Source organism: Gigantopelta aegis, chromosome 4, assembly GCF_016097555.1.
Source record: "Gigantopelta aegis isolate Gae_Host chromosome 4, Gae_host_genome, whole genome shotgun sequence".
Lineage (NCBI taxonomy): Eukaryota > Metazoa > Mollusca > Gastropoda > Neomphalida > Peltospiridae > Gigantopelta > Gigantopelta aegis.
Genome location: NC_054702.1, coordinates 84262078 through 84285052, shown reverse-complemented (window position 1 = coordinate 84285052; position 22975 = coordinate 84262078). Strand labels below are relative to the sequence as shown.

Genomic DNA, 22975 nt, shown 5'->3' with positions numbered 1-22975 from the left:
GTGTATCTGAATACAGATTTTCTCAGTATATATCTATATGACAACATATATGCATTTCATAGTACCGCTGGTACTTGAATATTATGTACCATAGTGTGTATGAAAAGAGAGAAGTTTAGAAGTAGTTGTGTTTGATCATACAGATTTATGACAGCACATAATAGATACAAACCTAGTATATAGAGCATATATATAGAGCCATTTTTATGTATGTCTAAAAACATGTTTATCTGAGTACACCTTTTAGTATATATAGATACACACACGACTAGCTCTGGCAGTTGCCAAATTCGCCAATTGCGAAATTTAAAAACAACTGGCAAATCTTATTTTAAGTTGGCGAAATAATTTTATCAAAAATAACTGGCTTTCTGTCATTTTTGAAGTTTAATTGATAGTTTGGCGAAACCTTGTGTTAACCCAGAGCTGGCCCTGTACATTATTATGGACTAGCTAACACTAGTAATAGACATGTTTATGGAAATATTTATTGGAGTACATTTTCTCTTAGTATACTAGCGAATACTAGCATAGTATAGTTACTTAACAATGTATAACCTATATTTCATAGTTCCATTACTATGTATTAACAGACATCTACATCATGGAGGAACAAAATAGAACAAAACCTTAGTCTTCTATAAACCAAACTCAACTTAACACATCTAAATGAACAATTATCTTTAAAAAAAAATATATATATATATATACATGTATATATATTTCTCACACACTATTACTGTAATCTTCATGTATGAGTAAGTGTATGATTCCCGGGACAACTAAATCAATATTTCTTATTTTAAGTATGAACCAAAACAGCATGCTATCATTTATGTCATGGAATATAGATGGACTTAAAAAAAACCCTAGATATACCTGAAATTAGAGAATTATTTACAAAACATGATTTTATTGCAGTTCAAGAAACCCATATACGAGATAAGGAATATGCAGAAAGCAATATTGAAGGTTACTCGAACACAACAAAGCTTGCCATAAAGGACTCAAGAACTCAAAGTGGCAGGGGATCGGGTGGCATAGCCATCTACTACAAAACAAAATACCATAAACAGGTACACACAGTCCAAACAAGCAGCGCATACAGCCTTTGGCTCAGACTTTCAAAAACATACTTTGGGTGGTCACGTGATCTGTATATATGTTGTCTATATATACCACCAACAGACTCCCCATATTTTCAGGACCAATTCCAAACACTCGAAAATGAACTGTCAACATTCAGCAAAAAGGGCTCGGTCTTGATAATGGGTGATTTTAACGCTAGGACTGGGGATACTCGCCTACCTATAGTAGACTACATAGAACATGATCCCACAAATCACATACCTTTTCCATCTGATTACATTTCCGATAGCATATACCGACAACGACACTCGCAGGACATAACTTACAATAAACACGGCAAAATGTTAATTGAACTATGTAAAACAAGTGGTGTCAGAATACTCAACGGACGAACACCTGGGGACTATCTAGGAAAACTCGCATGCTTCAACTACCAGGGAAACAGCGCAGTTGACTATGTTCTAACCGATGACAGAACTATGAAACATGTAGTCGGTCTTTACATCTCTTACTTAACAGAAGAATCTATCCACTGCTCCTTATCTGTCATACTGAAATATAACATAACCCATACCAGTAGTGACACTATTCCACTTCATCCAATACATACAAAATATCAACTGTCTGAAAAAAACAAGATGGCATATATAAACAGTCTCCTAGGTGATGAAGCACAATACAAAGTACAAACTTTTATAAATGTCCCATCAATAACTCCTACACAAATATAGAAACAGCAGTAAACAAGTTCAACAACATACTCGTTGGAGCAGCATCTAGATCATGTCCCAAAACTCGCATCTGCAATAACAAAAGAAAAAAGCTAAAAAAAAAAAAAATGCCAATAGACATCCAAAACCTCAAGAGTAAATTTACCGAAATTGTTAAATCACTATCTAAGGAACCTAATAACACTAGAATTAGGGGAAAATACATCCAATATAAAAAACAACTTAAAAAAGCAAAGAAAGCACACAAACAATCGGGAAAAAACATGTTGTATGACAAACTCCAAAACCTACACAACGGTAACCCACAGGCCTATATATTGGAAAATAATAAATAACCTAACAGAAAGAACCAGCAAAAGTATCAACCTGCCAGAAAATATGGCAAAGAAAATACACGCACATTTTAGAGATACAAATGCTGAACCTACCCAACACACAACCGTGAAAACTCTCAACAAACTAGTAACTGAAAAACTACAACACAACTACAGGCAATACTTTAAACAAAAATTAAAAGACTCCGAAAAACTGTTATATTATAAACACGTAGTACGACCATATCAACTTGCCCTATACCTCGAAACATTAAATAATTGTAACCTAAGAAGACATGTAACTAAACTTAGAATATGTGCACACCGCCTCGAAATTGAAAGAGGCAGGTATCACAATATTCTCAGAAAAGACCGACTCTGCAAGCTTTGCAAAGAGGCAGTGGAAGATGAGGCACATTTTCTCGTGGACTGCAAACAGCTAGAAACGAACTGAAGAAAATATTTTATTACACTCGCACAAGAATTCCCAATATTCCAAACACTAAATAAATATGAAAAACGTTATTATATCATCAACTGCCCTAAACCACAACTCATTACAGTCGCACAACTCTGCTCAGATTTGGACACAGCATGAACTAGTCTTCTAACTAGACCCCCTGCCACTTAATAATATTTATTTATTTTAATTAACCAAATATCGAAGAACAGACAAAAGACAATAGAACCTGTTACACTACATGTACTTTATTAAACAAGAGTTGTAGTTTAGTTTTTTGATGTTAGCGTTTAATATTTTATGTACTTTATTTTTGCTGGTCAACCAGACTATGTTTTTATTATACATATATGAACATGGAAATAAAGTTATTGTATTGTATTGTATTGTATATACTGGTGTATAAGCCACTCCCTTGAATTTCAGAGATTTTTGTAGACAAGACAGCACATACCATGATCTCTAAATGTAATGGTTTGGAATGGGGGAAAATCTGTGACAGGCCAACTAAGGACAATAGTGATGTGCAAAGGGTGGGTTGGGGGTTGAATTCCCTGCTCCAAGTGATTTTATTGTTTTAAATATCTTTTCCGGGGGGGGGGGGGGGGGGGGGGGGGAGGGGGAAACATCACCAGACCCTCTCACCTAGAAACTTTGTTCATCAGTCTAGACCCTCTGCACAATTTCGTGCCTGAATTATGTGCACATGTGTAGACATACTCACATTATGTGTGTGTGACACTGCATATGTGTGTGTGTTTGTGCATGTGTGTGTGTATTTGCAATAACAATAGTAATAATACTGTTACTACTAATAATAGGAGCAGGACGTAGCCAGTGGTAAAGCGCTCACTTGATGTGCGGTTGGTCTAGGTCCCTGTCAGTGAGAGCCCATTGGGCTATTTCACGTTCCTGCCACTGCACCACAACTGGAATATCAAAGGCAATGGGATAGTGTATATAAAAGATCCATTGCTATTAATGAACCAATGTAGTGGGTTTCCTCTCTAAGACTGTATGCCAAAATTACCAAATGTTTGACATTCAATAGCCGATGATTAATAAATCAATGTGCTCTACTGGTGTCGTGAAACAAAACACTGTGTGTGTGTGTGTGTGTGTGTGTGTGTGTGTGTAATAACAGTAGTAACAATTTTGATAATAATAATGATAATAATATTTACTATTATTATTATTATTATTAAAATAATAATAATAATAATAATAAGTCTTATTACTTAGATAATACTTTTTATGCACCCATTAAGCTTCAGGTATATCACAAAGTCATGACCAGCACACTTTCCTTGTGGCGATAATCCCAGCACCAGTTGTGTTAAGTGAAGCCTGCACATTGAATCGGATAAGATCAATTTACCTGCGTCTATTGAACAAGTCACCTGTGATACACAGCTTAGATAATACCATATAAACATTTGATGAAATCATGGTGTGAACCATCAACTTTCACCTACCTGTCGCAGCCTAGCAACAAGGCATCGTCTAGAACCACAACTAACCTACAGGGTCAGTTTCACCCAGGAGTGCACTTGTCTGTTAGCTAGCTGTCAAAGATCCGTGACTTAGAGGTAAAGATTGTTGCTGTACTATGGAGTTACTTTTGTTGTTTTTTTCTTTTATGTGCACCCTCATAGGTTTCTCATATTTCTGTTGAGTACTTGTGAATCTATGTGGTGTGAAGTTGGTGTAATGTTGAATAGCAATTCTTTTTATATTTACCCTGGTAGTGTATATATCATTTTGGGTCAACCTTTTGAATACCTATAACTTTACCGCAAGTACTATGGAGTTATTATTTATTAGTGCTTATGTCTGCATGTATTTGTCATTTTATTTACCATATCCCAGGAATTTATATAAATTAAATTGGTGTAATGTTGGATTATTTTTTTTATAATATAAATCGATATAAGTCATTTTTCTTTTACTGGTAATAATTTGATGTAATGTGAAATTAAAAAATATATTTTTTTACTTTTCCAATTTATTAGTGGTAATTTAGAATATAGAATGAATGAATGAATGTTTAACGACACCCCAGCACAAAAATACACATCTGCTATTGGGTGTCAGAAAAGGTAACAATCATTATTAGTTTAACAATGACTGAACTCCTTTAGTGCATAACACCCAATAGCAGGTGTATTTTTTGATGCTGGGGTATCATTAAACATTCATTCACTTTCATTCATTCTCAGATTTCTATTACCATCCCAGCCAATGCCCCATAATTAGTGTATATATTTATCGTACATATTTATGTGCAATCCTGTCTTTTGGAGAAAAATGTAGTGGGTTTCTTTTAATACTATATGACAGAATTACCAGTAACTGATGATTAATTAATTAATTAATGTACTCTAGTGGTGTAAATGATTTACCAACCCTCCTGTCCTCCACTCCCAATACACATACACACCTGCATATCATTGTTGTTTTGCACATCTATGAAGTTACCGTTTGTTCATTTTCCAGTTGTGAGTACATATTTGTAGTTGTAGATGTTCATATGTCTGTTAAAAACCTAATGTCAATCATTATTGGTGTAATATGAAATTACCTGTTTTTTATTATGTACCCTCTCCTTATGGATTTATCTTTTTGTTTGTAACATGTACCTGTGAATTTAACTGCTATTCATATTATTTTTTCCAGGTGTATGCTTACCTTCAGACAGTTTGAGAAAACCTGATGTGAATTACAAAAAATCCAATACACAGACGTTTTATATTGATTTTATCATTCATACAAAGTGGCGATGGACGGATTCCGACGAGCAAGAACGTCATACGACTATCCAGAAGAGTAAGTTAACATTTGTAAACCCTACAATATATTTAACAGCTTATAAACCATTTATATATATGGTCACTGATTACAAATTGTGTTTTAGTGTCTGTTTTAAGAGCTACAAAAGTGTATTTGTTGAGAGTATTGATTGTCCTGTTGGATTCCAATAGTTATTGATCTTCTCTGCAAAACATGAAAGAGATGTAGCTCAGTGGTAGAACTTCCATTAGATGGATTGCAAGACTGTTCCATCTGTGCTTCATCACTTTTTTATTATATAACATTTAGTGAAATATCTTAAAATATCGGTAAAATAAAAGTGTTATCAGTCACTCAGTGATGATGACACATTTTAGAGTGAAAATTTAACTATTTCACTCTAAAATGTGTCATCGTCACTGTAGAAAGTGTTATCTTCACTGTAAGAAAGCCAGAACTATTTTGCTGCTGGCATTTTAAAAATAAAGGTAAATTGCCAAAAGTTATATAATAAATGGAAAATTTCATGTTTTTTGTCAAATATGATTTATATCTTATTGCATGAAGTTTGCAATAATATCACACTCGTCGCGCAAGTGCGACTCATGAGATATGATTGCAAACTTCACTCAATGAGACATAAATCATATTTCACAAAAAACATGAAATGTCCTCTATATATTAAATGCATTGGTATGTGCTATAGTATCCTGTCAGCTGAAAAAGTGCATATAAAAGATCTGTTGCTGCTGAATGAAAAACCCTCTGCCCCAGACTTTGTCTCTGGCAATGTCAGAAGCTGGGCTGGGGTGGGCATGTGAATGTTTGGTGGATCTGTGATTGGCAACAAACAGAACCGTAAACCGTATTGGAAAGACAAGCCTATGTGGTGGCATCTCTCATTTCTGATGTGTTACACTTACTTACCAGTAATTAGACTTCCATATATAGGAGTGGGACGTAGCCTAGTGGTAAAGTGCTTGCGTGATCAGTTTGGGATCAATCCCCATCGGTGGGCCCATTGGGCTATTTCTCATTCCAGCCAGTGCTCCACGACTGGTATATCAAAGGTCGTGGTATGTGCTATCCTGTCTGTGGGATGGTGCATATAAAAGATCCCATGCTACTAATGGAAAAATGTAGCGGGTTTCCTCTCTAAGACTATATGTCAAGCTTACCATATGTTTGACATCCAACAGCCGATGATTAATAAATCAATGTGCACTAGTGGTGTCGTTAAACAACAAAAACGTTAAACAAAACAAACTTTAGACATCCATGAGCCACTGTCAGGCTCATAGGAATGAGTGGTGGAGCACAACCTCTAGCTAATCGGGGGAGTGTGTGTGTATCACAGCCTCCATAGTGTTTGGGTCACAAGCCATATGTTTACCTTTTCAGTCCACTACCCAAACACTTAATAGAATAGGAAGGAACTGTTTTATTTAACAATGCACTCAACACATTTTATTTATGGTTATGTGGGTCAGACATATGGTTAAGGACCACACAGATATCAGAGGAAACCTGCTGTCGCCACTTCATGGGCTACTCTTTTCGATTAGCAGCAAGGGATCTTTTATATGCACCATCCCACAGACAGGATAACCCATACCACAGCCTTTGATATACCAGTCGTGGTACACTGGCTGAAGCGCAAAATAACCCAATAGGCCCACTGACGAGGATCGATCCCAGATCATCTACACATCAAGCAGACGCTTTACCACTGGGCTACACTTAATAGAATAGAAGATTCATGTAACATGAATAAGAAAGAAACACTTAATATCTGTTTATGGGTATTCATATCTATATTATTTCTTACTAGGTTTTAGTAACATAAAAATCTCATTTTCTTTGACTCTGATGTATATATATTGATATATATAACCACTCAGCATTATGGTGTTAATGCTAGATTTGAGCTTGCACATGGTACCTAAAAGTCAAATAAAATGAGATATGTTACAAATTACTACATGATGTAGTTTTGTGATCCCTTGTTTGATCCTCCTTCATTGTACATCAAACGAAACAAGTATTCTGAGAATACTGCTGAAGCAATACATGTCCCCTTCTGGACCCAATAAATGTTCGTATAACCTAAGTTCAAGGGTCATAACTCTGTCAAAAAGGGCTAGTCCCTAGGAAAGTCAAACTTAATCTGTACTTAATGCTATACATAAGTGGTTGGACTGGTAAAAGACTTTTTTTTTAAATCAGTTCTATTGTCTCGTCCTGACAAAGTAAAAAAAAAAAAAAATATTACTTGCATGTAACACTGTTACGTTTGATGGTAAGTGAGACAGTTAATTCCATATATGTCATGCTATTTTTAAAATATTTCATCTGTACATTTTTTAATATTACTTTATATTAATCTTAGTAATATTATACATATATTATTATTTATTATTATTATTTCAACTTATTTTCATGCTTATATCCAATTAAGGTTCAGGCATGCTGTCCTGGACACACACCTCAGCTATCCGGGCTGTCTGTCAAGGACAGTGGGTTAGTTGTTAGTTGTTAATGGTTAGTGAGAGAGAAGAGGGTATAATGGTCTTACACCTACCCATTGAGTCATTCAAACTCACTCCGGGTGGCTGCAAAACTTGTACCTACCAGCCTAATTATGTCCGATGGCTTAACCATGGCACCACTGAGGCCAGTTATACATATATATCATATTTCTTGAACATAGTTAACATTTTGCTAAAATTACTGTACATCAGCAAAACCTATTTACTTTTATTAACCCATTTTTGTTGGCTAAAATTCACTTCATAATGGATGAAATGTGTTCTTTTATTATCTAAGATATTTACATATAGATGTAAGTAAACCCCTGGCAATTTATTATATTTACAGCTGAAAGACTGTTTAATTTATAAGTTTACTTTCAAAAGATTTATTGCAATGCAATTGATTCTCAACTGTCAGACACTTTAGTTGTTTGTCAGGTACGTTTTAGTAATGATATTTTAATGACATTTTTAAGAACTTCTGATAACAGACCTGTTCCTTTTTATATGAGGGAGCTGTTCAGTGCAGATTATAAATGTAATTATGAGTATGCTTTTTTTTTCTCACTAATTATATGCTCCCTGTCTTGTATAGTTAAAACATTTATTAAATTGTATGCAAAATTAAATTCTCTGACAGACTATGTCATATATTATTACCGACCGGCCTCGGTGGCGTCGTGGCAGGCCATCGGTCTACAGGCTGGTAGGTACTGGGTTCGGATCCCAGTCGAGGCATGGGATTTTTAATCCAAATACCGACTCCAAACCCTGAGTGAGTGCTCCGCAAGGCTCAATGGGTAGGTGTAAACCACTTGCACCGACCAGTGATCCATAACTGGTTCAACAAAGGCCATGGTTTGTGCTATCCTGCCTGTGGGAAGCGCAAATAAAAGATCCCTTGCTGCCTGTCGTAAAGAAGAGTAGCCTATGTGGCGACAGCGGGTTTCCTCTAAAAACAGTGTCAGAATGACCATATGTTTGACGTCCAATAGCCGATGATAAGATTAAAAATCAATGTGCTCTAGTGGCGTCGTTAAATAAAACAAACTTTATGTCATATATTATATTAATTTGAAATTCTGCACACTTGAAAGGACTAGATTTAGAAATTCCTAACAGATCATGTCACAATTATAAGGGGCAGGACATAGCCCAGTGGTAAAGCACTCGCCTAATGCATGGTCGGTCCAGGATCAATCCCCATCAGTTGGCCGATTGCAGCACTGTATTACTGGTATAATAAATCCCTTGCTGCCATAATAAAACAGAATAGCCCATGAGTGGCAACAGCAGGTTTTTGATGCCATATAATCATAATTAAAATGTGTTGAGTGTGTCATGAAATGAAACTTTCTTTTTTTCCTGTCATAATTATATTATATTACATTACTTTGGAACATTTGCTAAAATTTACTTTGAGACTAAATATTGAAAATCCAGTGATTAAGAATCAGTTGTGGTATAGATAACTATGGAAAATGTTAAGAATGTCAAAGCCTAATTGGCTATGGTACACATACATTTCCAAATTCGTTGTAATCTCATGCTGAATATTTATAGAATCATTTGTGTGTGCAAATATTCTCAAGGACTTATTTATTAAAACAGTTTTTATAGTATTATCAGTGGTGGTATTGAGTCACACTGAGGTGACAAATAATTCAGATAAAACACAAGTATGACAGGTATGTATTTTATTCTTTAGTGTCTGTTTGAGATGCAATACTCAGTTCATCATATTGTATGTTTATGATTATTTATGATTTCTTCAGTAAGGCAGAAGGCGCCACCATTCTTCCTGAGATCCCATCAGCCATAAGACCTGAGTATAACAATTTATTGATCACCACAACTCTCTCACAAAACACACCAAAGTGTCTGTACTGTCACAGTTTATTGCATGTGTTTGTGGCCCACACCTACAATGTATGTGACCATGTAAATGTCCTCAAATGAAATGTTTGCACCATCCCTCACTTGTTTTACCCAACCCATATTCTATATAACAGACTTGTTTTTCAAATCATACCATTTTATCCCATTGTCTTAATTCATAAACAAAATAAATGTCTTGTTTGTTATGATAATTTATTAATAAATTACATCCATCCAGGTTTTGTTTAAGTGTTTGTTTAATTCTTCAGTTTTAAGTTTGGTTTTGCTTTCTGTGAACCTAACAAGAATTATTTTGTCAAGGACAAACATTTCCTCTCTTTCGTTTTGTTATCCATTTTGTGTAAATCTTAAATAACAAAACCTTAAAGGTTACCTTAAATAAAATCTGACAACTGAAATATCTTGAAACTATCATTACTATAAAAAACATGCATATACATGCATTGTCGTGTGTTGCAAATTATGATATATGAAATGTGATATGAAAAAATATATTATGAAATAAGTTTGCAAATAGTTATAGGAATAAAATAGTAATAAGTGCCGATGTACACACTATGTATGTTAGTAGTGTTACCCGACTTACAATAGAATTTAAATATTTACGATATATGCACCTATACTTTAAATTACCCATCCATGTTTTTTAAAGTAAAGTTAATGTTTACTAACACATCATTCCCCTGTGTTAAGAGCATGTGAATTGTGTTTAACAATTTTAATATATTTTTCCCATACATTATAATCTTATTGTCATACCTATTTTATTGGACTATAGTGGACAGTAAAAGATGAAAACACTTGACAACCGTCTCAAGCAGTCTCATATCCTGTAACTGTTGATTTTAGAAGTAACACTTGTTATTTGTTGTTTAGAATATAGTCCTGTCTTGTGATTCCTCAAACACAATATTATTAAATACTGAATAGACAGGCAGCATTATTGAGAAACACTTTAAATTTTTAACAATGAATGAAAAAAAGGATTCAGAATTGAAGTAAGTTAAATAAGTTTGTTCATCTATACACAAAATAGACATTTCATCCAGAAACATGTAATAGCATGTTTTGAATATTTTGATGCCTTGCTAAATAGAGAGATGGACATATTTGCATTCATTTGTTTTATACAGAAATATGATACAGAATATGCTAATGACTTTTTTCACTCAGAAATATAGTTGTTATAAGTGTTAATACCAATTTATTTTTGTGATATGTGCAAACAATCATGCTCTGATGTTATACATGTATTAATAATACACTTTTAAAATGTTAAAATATTAATTTTAATTTTGAAATTGTTTAAACTTTAAGTGCAGTTGCAAATAACTTTATTTATTTTCTCAGAAACTTTTGCTCACATGTACAGTGACCATAACAACATGTGGGTAAAGACTAAATCACTATGTTGGTCTCAGTACATGTAGTTGTCATGTAATACAGATGTAAATGTTCATGCCTGTGATTAAATGACTTGGCTTAACTTGACAAGGTGAAAGTATAGATGTAATATGTTATGTGTGCGTGCATACAATATTACTGATGAATGCTAGTCTAACACCTACCAGTTTGGTTACTTCATGTACATTAAAATTGGAATAAAATATGTATGTCATGTTTATCAGATTGACAGTGCGAGTCATAAAGTTGTGGTTTAATGTTTTTCAATTTTTCTAATTAAATATTATTTGTTTATTTCTTAAAAAGTCTTTCATTGGCTTATCAATAAAATGTCATCTGATTATTGCAATGTTTGATAGAACAGGCATGACGGATGCAAGTAGACATTGGTAGGGGGTGGGGGGGAGCTGACTAAGATCGAGGTTACAAAACTTCTAGGGGTTCGGTGGTATGCTCCCCTGTCTTTTTGAAAACCAGATGTCTTGAAATGCAATTTCCTGCATTCTACAAGTACAGTTCATCTTACTACCAATAATATTTTTTATTCACAATTATTGGGGAGTTAGAGCCCCCACAATTATGTGGGGGGGGGTAGGGTAGAGCCCCACAGGCCCCCCCCCCCATGCCTATAGAATTGCTTTATGTAGAAGGCCATCATTATTGCCACTGGGTGATCATTTTGAGTTTTGTTATTTATATTTGATTTTTAGATGCCTTTTGCATGCAAATACTAAAATATTTTTTTTGTGTGTGTTTGTTTTTTATATTTAATATGCCATACAAATCAGAACAACAAAACCATTATCTGCGATCAAGACTGTATCTCTGCACAATGCAGAATCTAATGAGCATTTGGCAAAATATTGGCTGATTCCATGAATCTCTATCTACAAGGACTGGCATCAAAAGGCACCCAAATTAATCTATTTATATTTGTTTATATTTCCTTCTGATGACTTGGCAGCAATTTAAAATGTCACTAGACTATATATGTGTGTTGCTTACTGCTTAGTATGTCTTATGACAGCCTGACTGTGAATGCCACCAGATTATTACTTTCTATTTGTTGTTTAGTATGCCCTATGATGGCAGAACATCGTACCTACCACTTGAAGATCACATAATGCAACCAGGAATGAGGAGACGGTCTCGACCAACAACTCGTGCTGGAGGGCTTGATATTGGTATACAGGTAAGAGAAATCTACTTCAAAGTTAAAGGAACCATTCCCACTAACAGAGACTTTTTAAAGGGACATTCCTTACATATTATATATATTTTCTGGTTTAGAATATCAGTGTCTGTATATTCAATGTGTTTCTGGTCACCTTAATATTTGTAAGAAGCCCAAACTGGATTTTGTCTTCAAATAATTTGTACGTATGAAAAAAATATTTCTTGGAAATAAAATTAAATTTAACCTAGTAGTACAAATATTAGAACGATCAGAATCATGTTTAATATACAGCCACTAATATTGTATGCCAAAAAATATATTCGTTATGTAATTACAATCGTTAAAAGTCTCTATTAGTCGATAACATCTTATTAAAAAGTGCAGCAAACTCAGTTATGTCCCTTTAATGACTGTAAATATATATATGTGCCTGATTCCACATTATAAATACTGTACACACACACATATATATATATATATATATATATATATATATAATCTGTGTGTGTGTGTGTTTGTTTGTTTGTTTGTTTGTTTGTTTGTTTGTTTGTTGTTTGTTGTTTGGTTTTTTTTATTATTATTATTTTTGGTGCATAAAATATTAGTGGTTGTATATTAAATGTTTCTGATCATCCTAGTTTTGTACTAGGTTAAATTTCATTTTTCAAATGTACAACATTATTTGGACTAGTTTAGGCTACTTACAAATATTAAGATGACCAGAAACACACTGAATATACGACACTAATATTTTAAATAATAAAAAAACCCAAATCTAAATAAGAAAATATATTTTTGTCCTTAAACGATTTTATTAGTCGTAAACATCTTACAATACATTAAACTCAGGATAGGCCCTTTAATACATCTATGTAAAAGTTATTGTGTTGAATGAATCTCGGTATTCAAAGGAATGTACTCACTAGATACTAAAGTAATGCCTGATCAGGTGTGAGTAAATTGCAGCACAAACCTAATGGTGTTTTCTTTCACCACATAACCTTTATTCTTGAGACATATATTAATGTTTCAGGCATGAAACATAAAGTGGTTATTCTTAAACAGACATGGATGGCCTGTTATGCATGTAAATTAATGGTGTTGTGAAGGAATGTTTTGGTACACTGATATTTGTATTGCTCTGTTTAGTTTCAAGAGCACTGACTGAAATTAATAGTATTGAAATGGACAGTTATTGGGTACTAAAATCTTTTATGTATACTACATGTAGTGCTTTATTGATAGGTTTATAATGTGTGTACTATAAAAGATCATGCACTGTTAAAGGTGAAACCAACTATATTTTTTATTATTTAACCATTCAGAATAGATCTTCATTAATTTTCTTGCCTTCAGTATCTGTTAACAATATACTTATTAATGCACATGCAATGAATATTTTTTAACAACTCCTCAGCGCATTTTAAACTACGGCTATTTGGAATCTAGCAAATGGCTTAGCTATTTAACACCTGGGACCCTTTTGACGAAGCAATCGTAATGCTAAGATCACCTAAAGGTAGTTATACACTTAAGGTGACCGTAGGGCTAAGATCGCGTCATGGAACGGGGTGCCCTGGTCAACAGAAAGAAATAGAGAGAAATTTGCGGTTGCCACATGAGCTACTCCTTCAAAAAAGGAGCAGAACATCTTTAATATACATTTTCTCACAGACAGAGAGGGGCACTATTCCAGTGTTTAGTATAACAAATATGGCTGGTGACATACTCATGTTATATGAAGAAAACTTAATTATGGTAACAGTTCTGTGAAAATAGCTTATGTAGACCATGTAATGTACAGTGAAATGTCAGATTTATGTTTGAGTGTTTTTGACTTCATTTCAGACAGAACGGCCAAGACTGCGAGAAAGGGAAGATGATAACCCTTACACAGGACACATGGACCCAGTTAACCAACAGTATTACTACAGACAGTGGAGGCAGCAACCCCCATCACCTCGACGACCCATGTACATAATATGTTACAATAGACTGATATTGTTTCAGAATTTAATGCTAAATATTATATACCGGTAAAGTATAATCTAAAATGATCATGAGCAATGAACTCCAAGAAGATGAAACAAAGAACAAAAAAAAGGAAAATGATTTTCATCAAACAATGTCTGTTTTTCAATTATGCACTGATCACACAACTGTTAAATTTTTTTAGAAAATCATCTTAGCAGGTTTATCCCATATTATGTTAATGTCACACCGTCGGACATGAAGAAGTTAAAAATCATGGATGTACCACATTTAACAAACTACCTCACTGGTATTGAAATGTACCAGTAATAAAAATACAAATCCATTGTAATTAATAATCATTGACTGATAGCAGAAACAGTTTTATATTTGAATTTTGGTGATGTACTTTGACAGACATCAACAGTATAGCTACACGCACTTGTTGTTGATGGGCCCCACTAGTGGGGTAGTAAGACTATGTTAACCATTACATTGACATATATAATCTCATAAATGTTGTTCAAAGGTTCACAACTTGGGCTCTTTTTAGTATTAGTAGATTTTGTTGTGTTTGTTTGGTATTTGAAATATCAACATTTATTGATAATATATCATGATAATAGGGTGATGTGTAAATTCTATATTTGAAAAACAATATATTTATTTCCTTTCAGCTATCGATCTGGTCGCTTGGGTAGCCCATGGAGACATATTAAAGCATGTATTAACAATGGAGGAAACCATCTTGTTTTTATTGATGGTAAGAAATTTATCAAATATTTAATATCTTAAAAACTATAATTGTGCTTTTGGTGGTTGTTCATATACAACACAATTAAATGACTGGATATAATACCATATGGTTCACCATCTACATTTAATGAAAAGCAGATGGTATAGTAACAGTAGTATTTTAAATTTTTAAAAATTTATTTAGTTAACAAATCGTTCTAAACACGATTCAGGCTTATTATATATCCATTTGCCTGTACAACATGTGCAATATCAGCCATGACTGAGCAAACAGCTGCACGAAGATGAAAACCATCAAAAACAAACCCCAGAACATACAAAATGGTTTTCATCTTATATATTTCAGTTCTATATATTTTTCAGTTATGAAAAATTATTTACAATAAACCTGTATTTGTTTTGTGTTTATATTCCAGGAACCGTAAAAACAGAAGAAAACTTTTTCTACCCACCAGAGGAGATGATGGAGCCCCCGGATCTGTCTCTGTTCATCTCCCCGAGGATTGCACGCCAGGCGAGCCGGCCCAAGAGAAGCAGCAGTTTCAATGAGCGAGCCAGGCAAGGCTTCCAGTACTGGTACAAAGACACCAAACCACTCGACTGTAGGTGTCACGCTTGTTATGTACAATCATTTTCCGCAATTAATAATGCTGTTTGTCAAGACTCATCAAACAAAACTGGTTGTTTTAACCAAGTGCTATTCTTTAATGAGTTTGTTATTTAAAGTTATTTGTTTCTGAACTTTTTAATGGTAAAAACTAAAGATTCATTGATAAAGTTAATTTTAAATACTCTTCTAGTTTTTGCAGTATATATGTGAATTAAAAGGTGTACCAGTAATGCACTATGAAATATTTAGCAAATTATAATGAAATCAAATTTATATTTACAGCAGCCAAGAATTAATTTTAAAATGTTCAAGAATACATGTAGGAGGGGTGTGTGTGGGGGGTGGGGGTTAACAGCTATTCATCTTTAATGGTTTGCTTTAAGTAAATGAATGGTTGTATACAGGTGTCAATATATGTAGTATTATTTCACAATATTAAAAGATCAAAGAATGTAAAGTTTAAAAGGTATTTGGCATCATGGGTCAAGAAACAAATATTTTGCAAATTATAATGAAATCCAATTTATGTATCAAACAGCCTAGTTTAAAAATTTCAACCATAAGTTTTATTATTTTTTTATAATTTTTTTTTTATAACAAGTATTCATCTTTAATTGTTTGTTTTGAGCAAATTAATTTTTATTTGACCGTCACAAACAAACAGATGTCAAAATATGTATTAGTTCACTATATTAAAAGATAAAATAATGTACAGTTTCAAAAAGGCATTTAAAAAAATATTTGTCAGACATTATATTAGCATAACACTACAATCTATTCTGTGTGCTTCTCCCGGTGTGGTTTTCCAGAATGTTTCATTACCATAACATTCATATGCACTTTTTGTGTTTCTAACCAATTCACCGTCATAATAAAGTAGCAAGTATCTCCTCACATGGTTAAAATGTGATGTTCATTTCAGCATATGAAAAAGAAAGAACCTACCTTTCGAGCAAACGATCTCAACGAAACTGATTGTGAGAAAACCTATATGCATATAACCTGGTTAACATATAGCTTATAACGATTGGCTTAACACAAAAACACTTCCTGCTTCAACAGAAACGGTCTCAGCAAATTAACACTTTACTATTCCATAATTCTCATCTATTCTTTTCCAGAGCTTTAATAACATATTCTCAATTCCTTTTCCATGTACTATTCATAATGGACCTGTAGTTACATAGTTTGCTAGCTTAGTATGTTTTAAATTAAATTTTAACTACCGGTAGGCCTATACATGTCAATGCATTATACAGTATCATACATCATAAATTCAATTGTATGACAATGAATTTTACCAAAACAAATAAACCATCAGATTCTGTATTCTTGTATGTGATCACGTCTATGACAAAAGAAAGAAAGAAAGAAAAAGTAGGGATGAGGCATGATGCCATCCACAGCAAACATTTAAAATGATATACGGTATGTCAAAAGTCCATGTGAAACATGTTGGTCACTTTGTTGGTTGGAAATGCTATAAACATACAAGCATATAAATCTGTGTACTGTTAGTTGTCATCTATTTATTATAGTTTAATTATGAAATATTTAAATATATTTTAATTGCCCGAAATACTACATTACTCTGTTTGTACTCCCTCTTTTAAAAAACGGAGACAACTATCACCATTATTATATGATCAAGACTCCAGTCATCATATACTGGTATATCTGTAACTGAAATACATGGACATCATACTCTTATGACTACTGGCTATAAAAAAATAATGAAAAAAATATTTTGCCTCATCTGTATCCTTTTTCGCAGATGTGGTCACATATTGCTGTTAGATGTGAATTAAATAATATAAACACATCTTCCAAAATTTCTATCTTATTAAAGGCATAGTATGATGGATTATAAGGTTCGTTTTTGTTGGATGCAGGATTATATATGAACATTTCATATAAACATTACTAACGTAATGCCCAACGTTTGAGTCATACTATAGCAGAGAGAACTATCAGTATATTTAGAATGCTTCTCTTCAGCTATTGCTAGCTAACATAAGACAATTTGCAACAGAGTACCTTTTTTCTGGTTTAGTTATAATTTAATAATATCATAAACAAAAAGGTAATGACTATGTAGCCATGAAATAAAGTATTTTTGAAATAGTTACGGTAAATATATATATATATATATTTCAGGTAAAATTTGGTGGGTCATTTAATAGTTCAACTATCCATGCTCCTATGCTTTTAATCTCTTAAGTACCACATACTACAATAATGATCAATGAAATGGTCAACAAGAATGTTTTTTTTATGTCAGATCTTAAAAGAACTAAAAGAAACATCAATTATCTGTTTTGTTGCAAATTCCATTGGATATAAAAGGATTTCATCAATAATTTACATGAAAGTATATATATACAGATTAATTTTAGTTGTGTCAGCAAGTTCAAATTACATTTATTTACAATAATTTCATTCTAAATAATAAATTTTAAAAATACCTTTGTTAAAAAACATCATTTTGGATTCAATTTGCAGTATGTTTTGGACGAAAACAACCCACAAAGTTGTTTAATGTGTGACTTTATCAGTGGGAATTAATAAATATATTATAATGTACCAGTAATCTACATGATTGTGTATCTTACTTACAGCACTCCACAATGTGTTCTGTTGGCAGGGAAGTCTGCCCTCAATGCACCCATTCTACTAAATTATGTATTGACTAATCTTAATTGCTGTCCGTTAGGTTATAAGAAACCGAGCCTTGGAGCGAAGGGTCGCTGGCTAGGTGTGTCAGGGGAAGCTCTTGCTGCGAGAAATGCCAAGGCTGGCGTTTATTAACAGTCTTACTGTCAGGTGATATGTCAACTCTTCAACACAAACAAGATCAAACAACAGTGGATAAGTCACAGTCACATTTAAGCTTATACAGAGTAGCAAAACATTTTATAAAATTTTTGCTTTAAATTGAAGTCAACAGCAGTAATCCATGTTTCACTCACCTATAGGCTGTTTTAGCATACTAGTATCCCATCCTCCCATCACAAATGTATTCTAGTATCCCATCCTCCCATCACAAATGTATTCTATCTCTTCTGCACCGTCAGTCTATACACGCTATCTCAATCCTTAGTGCATTATTTGCCAGTATCCACCTATCTTATTCTCTTTTGCTAGTGAAGTCGACTTTACTATATATTTTACCTTTTGATTATCTAAAAATTATCCAATATACTTAGTATGTTTTTCAAAAACTGTTAGTAAAAGTAAATGAGACTATTAGATTGGATTTTTCTATTGGCATCTATAATCTTTATATATTGATACAATAATTTTATTAAGTACTCAACTTCGATGCATATTGTTTTAATATTAAAAAGTTTATAAACCATTTCACCGTTAGTTTCTTGACACTTTGTTGTTGCTTGTAGTATATGCACTTTAGGAACTAACTAGTGCAAACTAATTTCACGGTTTTGTTCTCTTACTACCACACAAATTAAACCTTGGTACACATATACCAGCAATATTATGTTATGCATGTTTGCAAAACAGTACTGTCTCAGCTGTCAAATATGTCAGGGAGAGGTCTTAGTCTGTTCACTAATCCCATTTTGTTTTGACAAAAATAAATATTGCTTAAACCAACTGTCAAATCGGATACGTTTCTGTGAAATATGGAAAAAGAAGGAATAAATGTTAAAGATGACATCTCACTGCTATATGTATCATTGGCTGCTAAATATCAAAACACTGTAATTGTAGTTTATGCTCTGAATTACACTGCTGCTAAAAGGCTACTCTCAAATCAGCAGCAAAGGATATTTAAATCCACGTTTCCCCACATACATACATGTCCAAACATGACCACTTGCTTGAGCCAAATAAACCCAAAAGGTCCACTATAACCTAACACTATTCCCGAGAATGATGTCATTTCAAATTCAGAGTTGAAAAAGTGTTATAAGCTACGTATCACTTTTAGTGCCAGTTTAATTCACTGGTAAAAATGCACTGGTAAAAAAGAAAGAAAAAAAGGCTCAATCAATCCTTTAAGATTTTTTGTGGAACCTGTGGTGTTTCTCCAATTATGAACCAGTCATATCTGTCGCAAAGTGTGTATGAAAGATACATATAGCTTGCTGTTTAGCAACATGTTTTTTTCTTAGTATTCCAGTTTTGACTCCTTCAATAAATTGGCATTTAGTATTCATTTTTAACAACAAGACCAAACAGTTTAAAACATGCATTATCATAGTTGTAAGTGAATTATTTCTTTCTAATAAATAGCTACAAATAAAATGATGCCACACATAAACTTGCATAGTCAATTCATGAATATCAAACCGGACATGAAAGTGTGTTACAAAAAAGGAAAAGCAAAAATGTTAGTACTGCTGATCAAGTACAAAGTTTGGACCTAGGGTTACGGATGCACTATGGTCTGAAATAGCGACCCTCATTCAGAATGTATGTAAAGTATCGGCCAAAACCATATCATAAATTCTGGATAGAGAATATGAATTTTGTGTTTTTTTTACAAAGGGAAGAAACCCTGAAAACACCATATAGAGAATCAAAAATTCTGAATTGCGAATAAATATAGAAACTTTTCATCTCTGTCAAAAGAGCAATATGTGCTGCCACTTTGTGTAAACAGCATTTTTCATATTCTTGACTAAAACCTAATGCCACATATCCATTAAAACAGCATCCAGTGTCTTCTCAAAACAAAAAAGACAAGTGATTCAAATTCAAACCGTCACATCACCAGTTTAACCTGTCCGTCACCAACTGAATTTTCCAATCAGATTTCTTTTTCTATTAGTAAATGAAAGTATCGGAGTTTTTATTTTTTATGAGCATGTAATTTAAGGTATATTATACTTTTACTTTTAAAAACAAAATACCTGTGCATACGTTTGTCACAATGCAACTTTGATATGTCTTTAAAAAGCATGCATACCGGTACATTATTCTGAAAATAATTAAACATTCATGCAAAAAAATAATTAGTGTAAAACGTTTGCTTTAAAAAAAGAAAAAAAGAAAAAAGAAATTAACCCAGGCTTTTTTTTCAAATCACTACAATACTTTACAATATTTAATACTAATTTTATTGTACTTGCATTTCATATACATCAGTGTTAAGGTCAAGTTCTTTTTCTTTTTTGCAGTGGCCGCAAGGTACCGTCTGAAAGCCCAGCACCTCAGTCTAGGAATCTAACAGCATTAAGTCCATGATCCCAGTGGACATTTAGACTCCGAATAAAATCCATATTGTCAACATCACTGCGTATGAAAGCAGTTATAAAAATGTTGTGTTGATCAATTATGTACTGCTTAATGAATTTCATCATGAACTGTGCATGTTTAAAAGAGATGTCACTGTGGGTGGCAAAATGTACCTTTTTGTGTGTGAACAACCAAGCAAGCATTTTACCATTCAGTATTATATACTCATGCAATGAATTGTTTTAAAAAGAAAAGTTCAATATGTGCTGTTGTAAATAATTTAACATAAAGTATCATAAAATTTAAGATTGTCATGTTATTTATATCAAAAGTTTCAATTGTGCACATGGCACGCCACTTTAATTACATTGTGGACACGATGGTGCACCAGTTAGTTGGGCATCATAAAAAAGCGGAATCCATGTCATTCCAGCACAGACACGAAAAGGTTAAAGTAGCCAACTATATATTTATGCACAGACAGGTTGCATTGTACCATCGGGGATGTGATATCCATTTAAAAAATAAATGCTTAAAAACTCATAACTGAAGGCCATTTTTCAGCATTGCAGATTTAAAAAATGACACCACTAAAGCTCATCGACAAATTAATCACCAGCTATTGGGATTCTGAATTCTGAGTCTTTACAGGAAATCAGCTGAATTTTTCAGTAGCAGTGCTCAAAGTATATTTTATATGCACTTTCCCACAGTCAGTGCAGCATACACCATAACATTTGATACACCACTTGTGGGACACTGGTTAATACGGGAGGTTCACAGCAAGGTTTTCATCCTATGACCCAAGCAGCTCCGCGATTGCTTTACTGACCAAGCTAGATCCAGCCCATATTCCAGTCTTTTGTCAAAAGTATTTATGCAAGACAAGAGGCCTACCGGTCTAGCGAGCTCCAATATATAATTTTCAATTTTGTCACCGAGGTTAATAACCGTCGCTCCTCGCAACCTTGTTTTTGCTTTGTACACAATATAAAATATCCAAGCGTAATTTTAAAAAATATATATTTGACGAACGGCACTTTTTCTTTCTTTCATCTTTTAAAACATAAAACGTAATATTTTATCCACGATTATACAAAAATAAAAACATACCATGTAAACAGCGTTGTTATAGCCTAGTTAAGTAGACCAAATATTATTTTAATGTGGCGAGGCACTGTAATAATACAGCTAATTTTGAATGTGAATTATGTCAGTATTCCAGTGAGATCACTTTACATCTCTTTACAACAAACATTCTGAGAATGGGAGCAGGACGTAGCACAGTGGTAAAGAGCATGCCTGACGCATGGTTGGTCTAGGATTGATCCTTGTTGGTTGGCCCCTTTCTCGTTCCAGCCAGTGCACCACAGCTGGTATGTAATATCAAAGGCTGTGGTATGTGCTATCCTATCTGTGAGATCGTGCATGTAAAAGATCCCTTGCTACTAATGGAAAAATGTAGCTGGTTTCCTCTCTATGACTGTCAAATGACCATGTTTGACATCCAATAGCCGATGTTTAATAGATCAGTGTGTTCTACTGATGTCATTCAACAAAACAAACAAACTTCTGAGAAGACCATCAAAGCAATACATGTCCACTACCAGGCCCAATACATTTTGTCATCTCCATAACTCTGTCAAACTGGATCTGTTATTCCATGATAAAGCTACACAAACTGTCAATCAACTCAATATCTCAAGACATAGTGAAAAAACATCTGAAAAACTGTGTGGGACAGAGGGATGGATGGACAGACAGACAGGACGGAAATGAAACCTAGTCCCCTCGGGTTGGATCGGTAGAGGACTAATAACCATAAACTGGGTACTTGATGTTTCTGTTTTCATAATGCTGGAAAATCCCAATGCATCATTGCTATTGAAAATGTTTTTGTTTGAGAATTACTAAAGCAGAGTACAATCCAATGAAAAGTCACAATGTCGGCAGCGCCACAATTTAGCAATAATGAACATATGCTGTAAATATGAAATCTGTCAATACCCTTTATATTGTGCAAATGGTAAAATCTCTTCAG

General features: G+C 33.6%; 1 protein-coding gene across 5 annotated transcripts; it reads left to right on the top strand.

The window, feature by feature from the left end:
• Positions 1–3900: 3900 nt before the first annotated feature.
• Positions 3901–21237, top strand: LOC121371262. Of its 5 annotated transcripts, none has more exons than XM_041497011.1 (9): positions 3901–4183; positions 5271–5420; positions 9691–9744; positions 12293–12410; positions 14244–14368; positions 15044–15129; positions 15539–15724; positions 18446–18555; positions 20877–21237. In XM_041497011.1, exons 2-8 carry the CDS (start codon positions 5374–5376, stop codon positions 18538–18540), a joined length of 711 nt encoding a protein of 236 aa, XP_041352945.1. In that variant the 5' UTR covers positions 3901–4183; positions 5271–5373; the 3' UTR covers positions 18541–18555; positions 20877–21237. The 5 variants fall into 5 exon arrangements, with proteins under 5 accessions (XP_041352945.1, XP_041352948.1, XP_041352949.1 ...); XM_041497013.1 differs by lacking the exon at positions 18446–18555 and adding an exon at positions 16655–16709 and having other exon boundaries at positions 3910–4183; XM_041497012.1 differs by lacking the exon at positions 3901–4183 and adding an exon at positions 4294–4393.
• The last annotated feature ends 1738 nt before the right edge of the window (positions 21238–22975 follow it).

Coding starts and splice junctions, on each gene's coding strand:
- LOC121371262 (XM_041497011.1), top strand. CDS start 5,374: ATGGACGGATTCCGACGAGCAAGAACGTCATACGACTATCCAGAAGA. Junction 9,745..12,292: donor CCATCAGCCATAAGACCTGA/GTATAACAATTT, acceptor TTTGTTGTTTAG/TATGCCCTATGATGGCAGAA. Junction 15,725..18,445: donor AGACACCAAACCACTCGACT/GTAGGTGTCACG, acceptor GCTGTCCGTTAG/GTTATAAGAAACCGAGCCTT.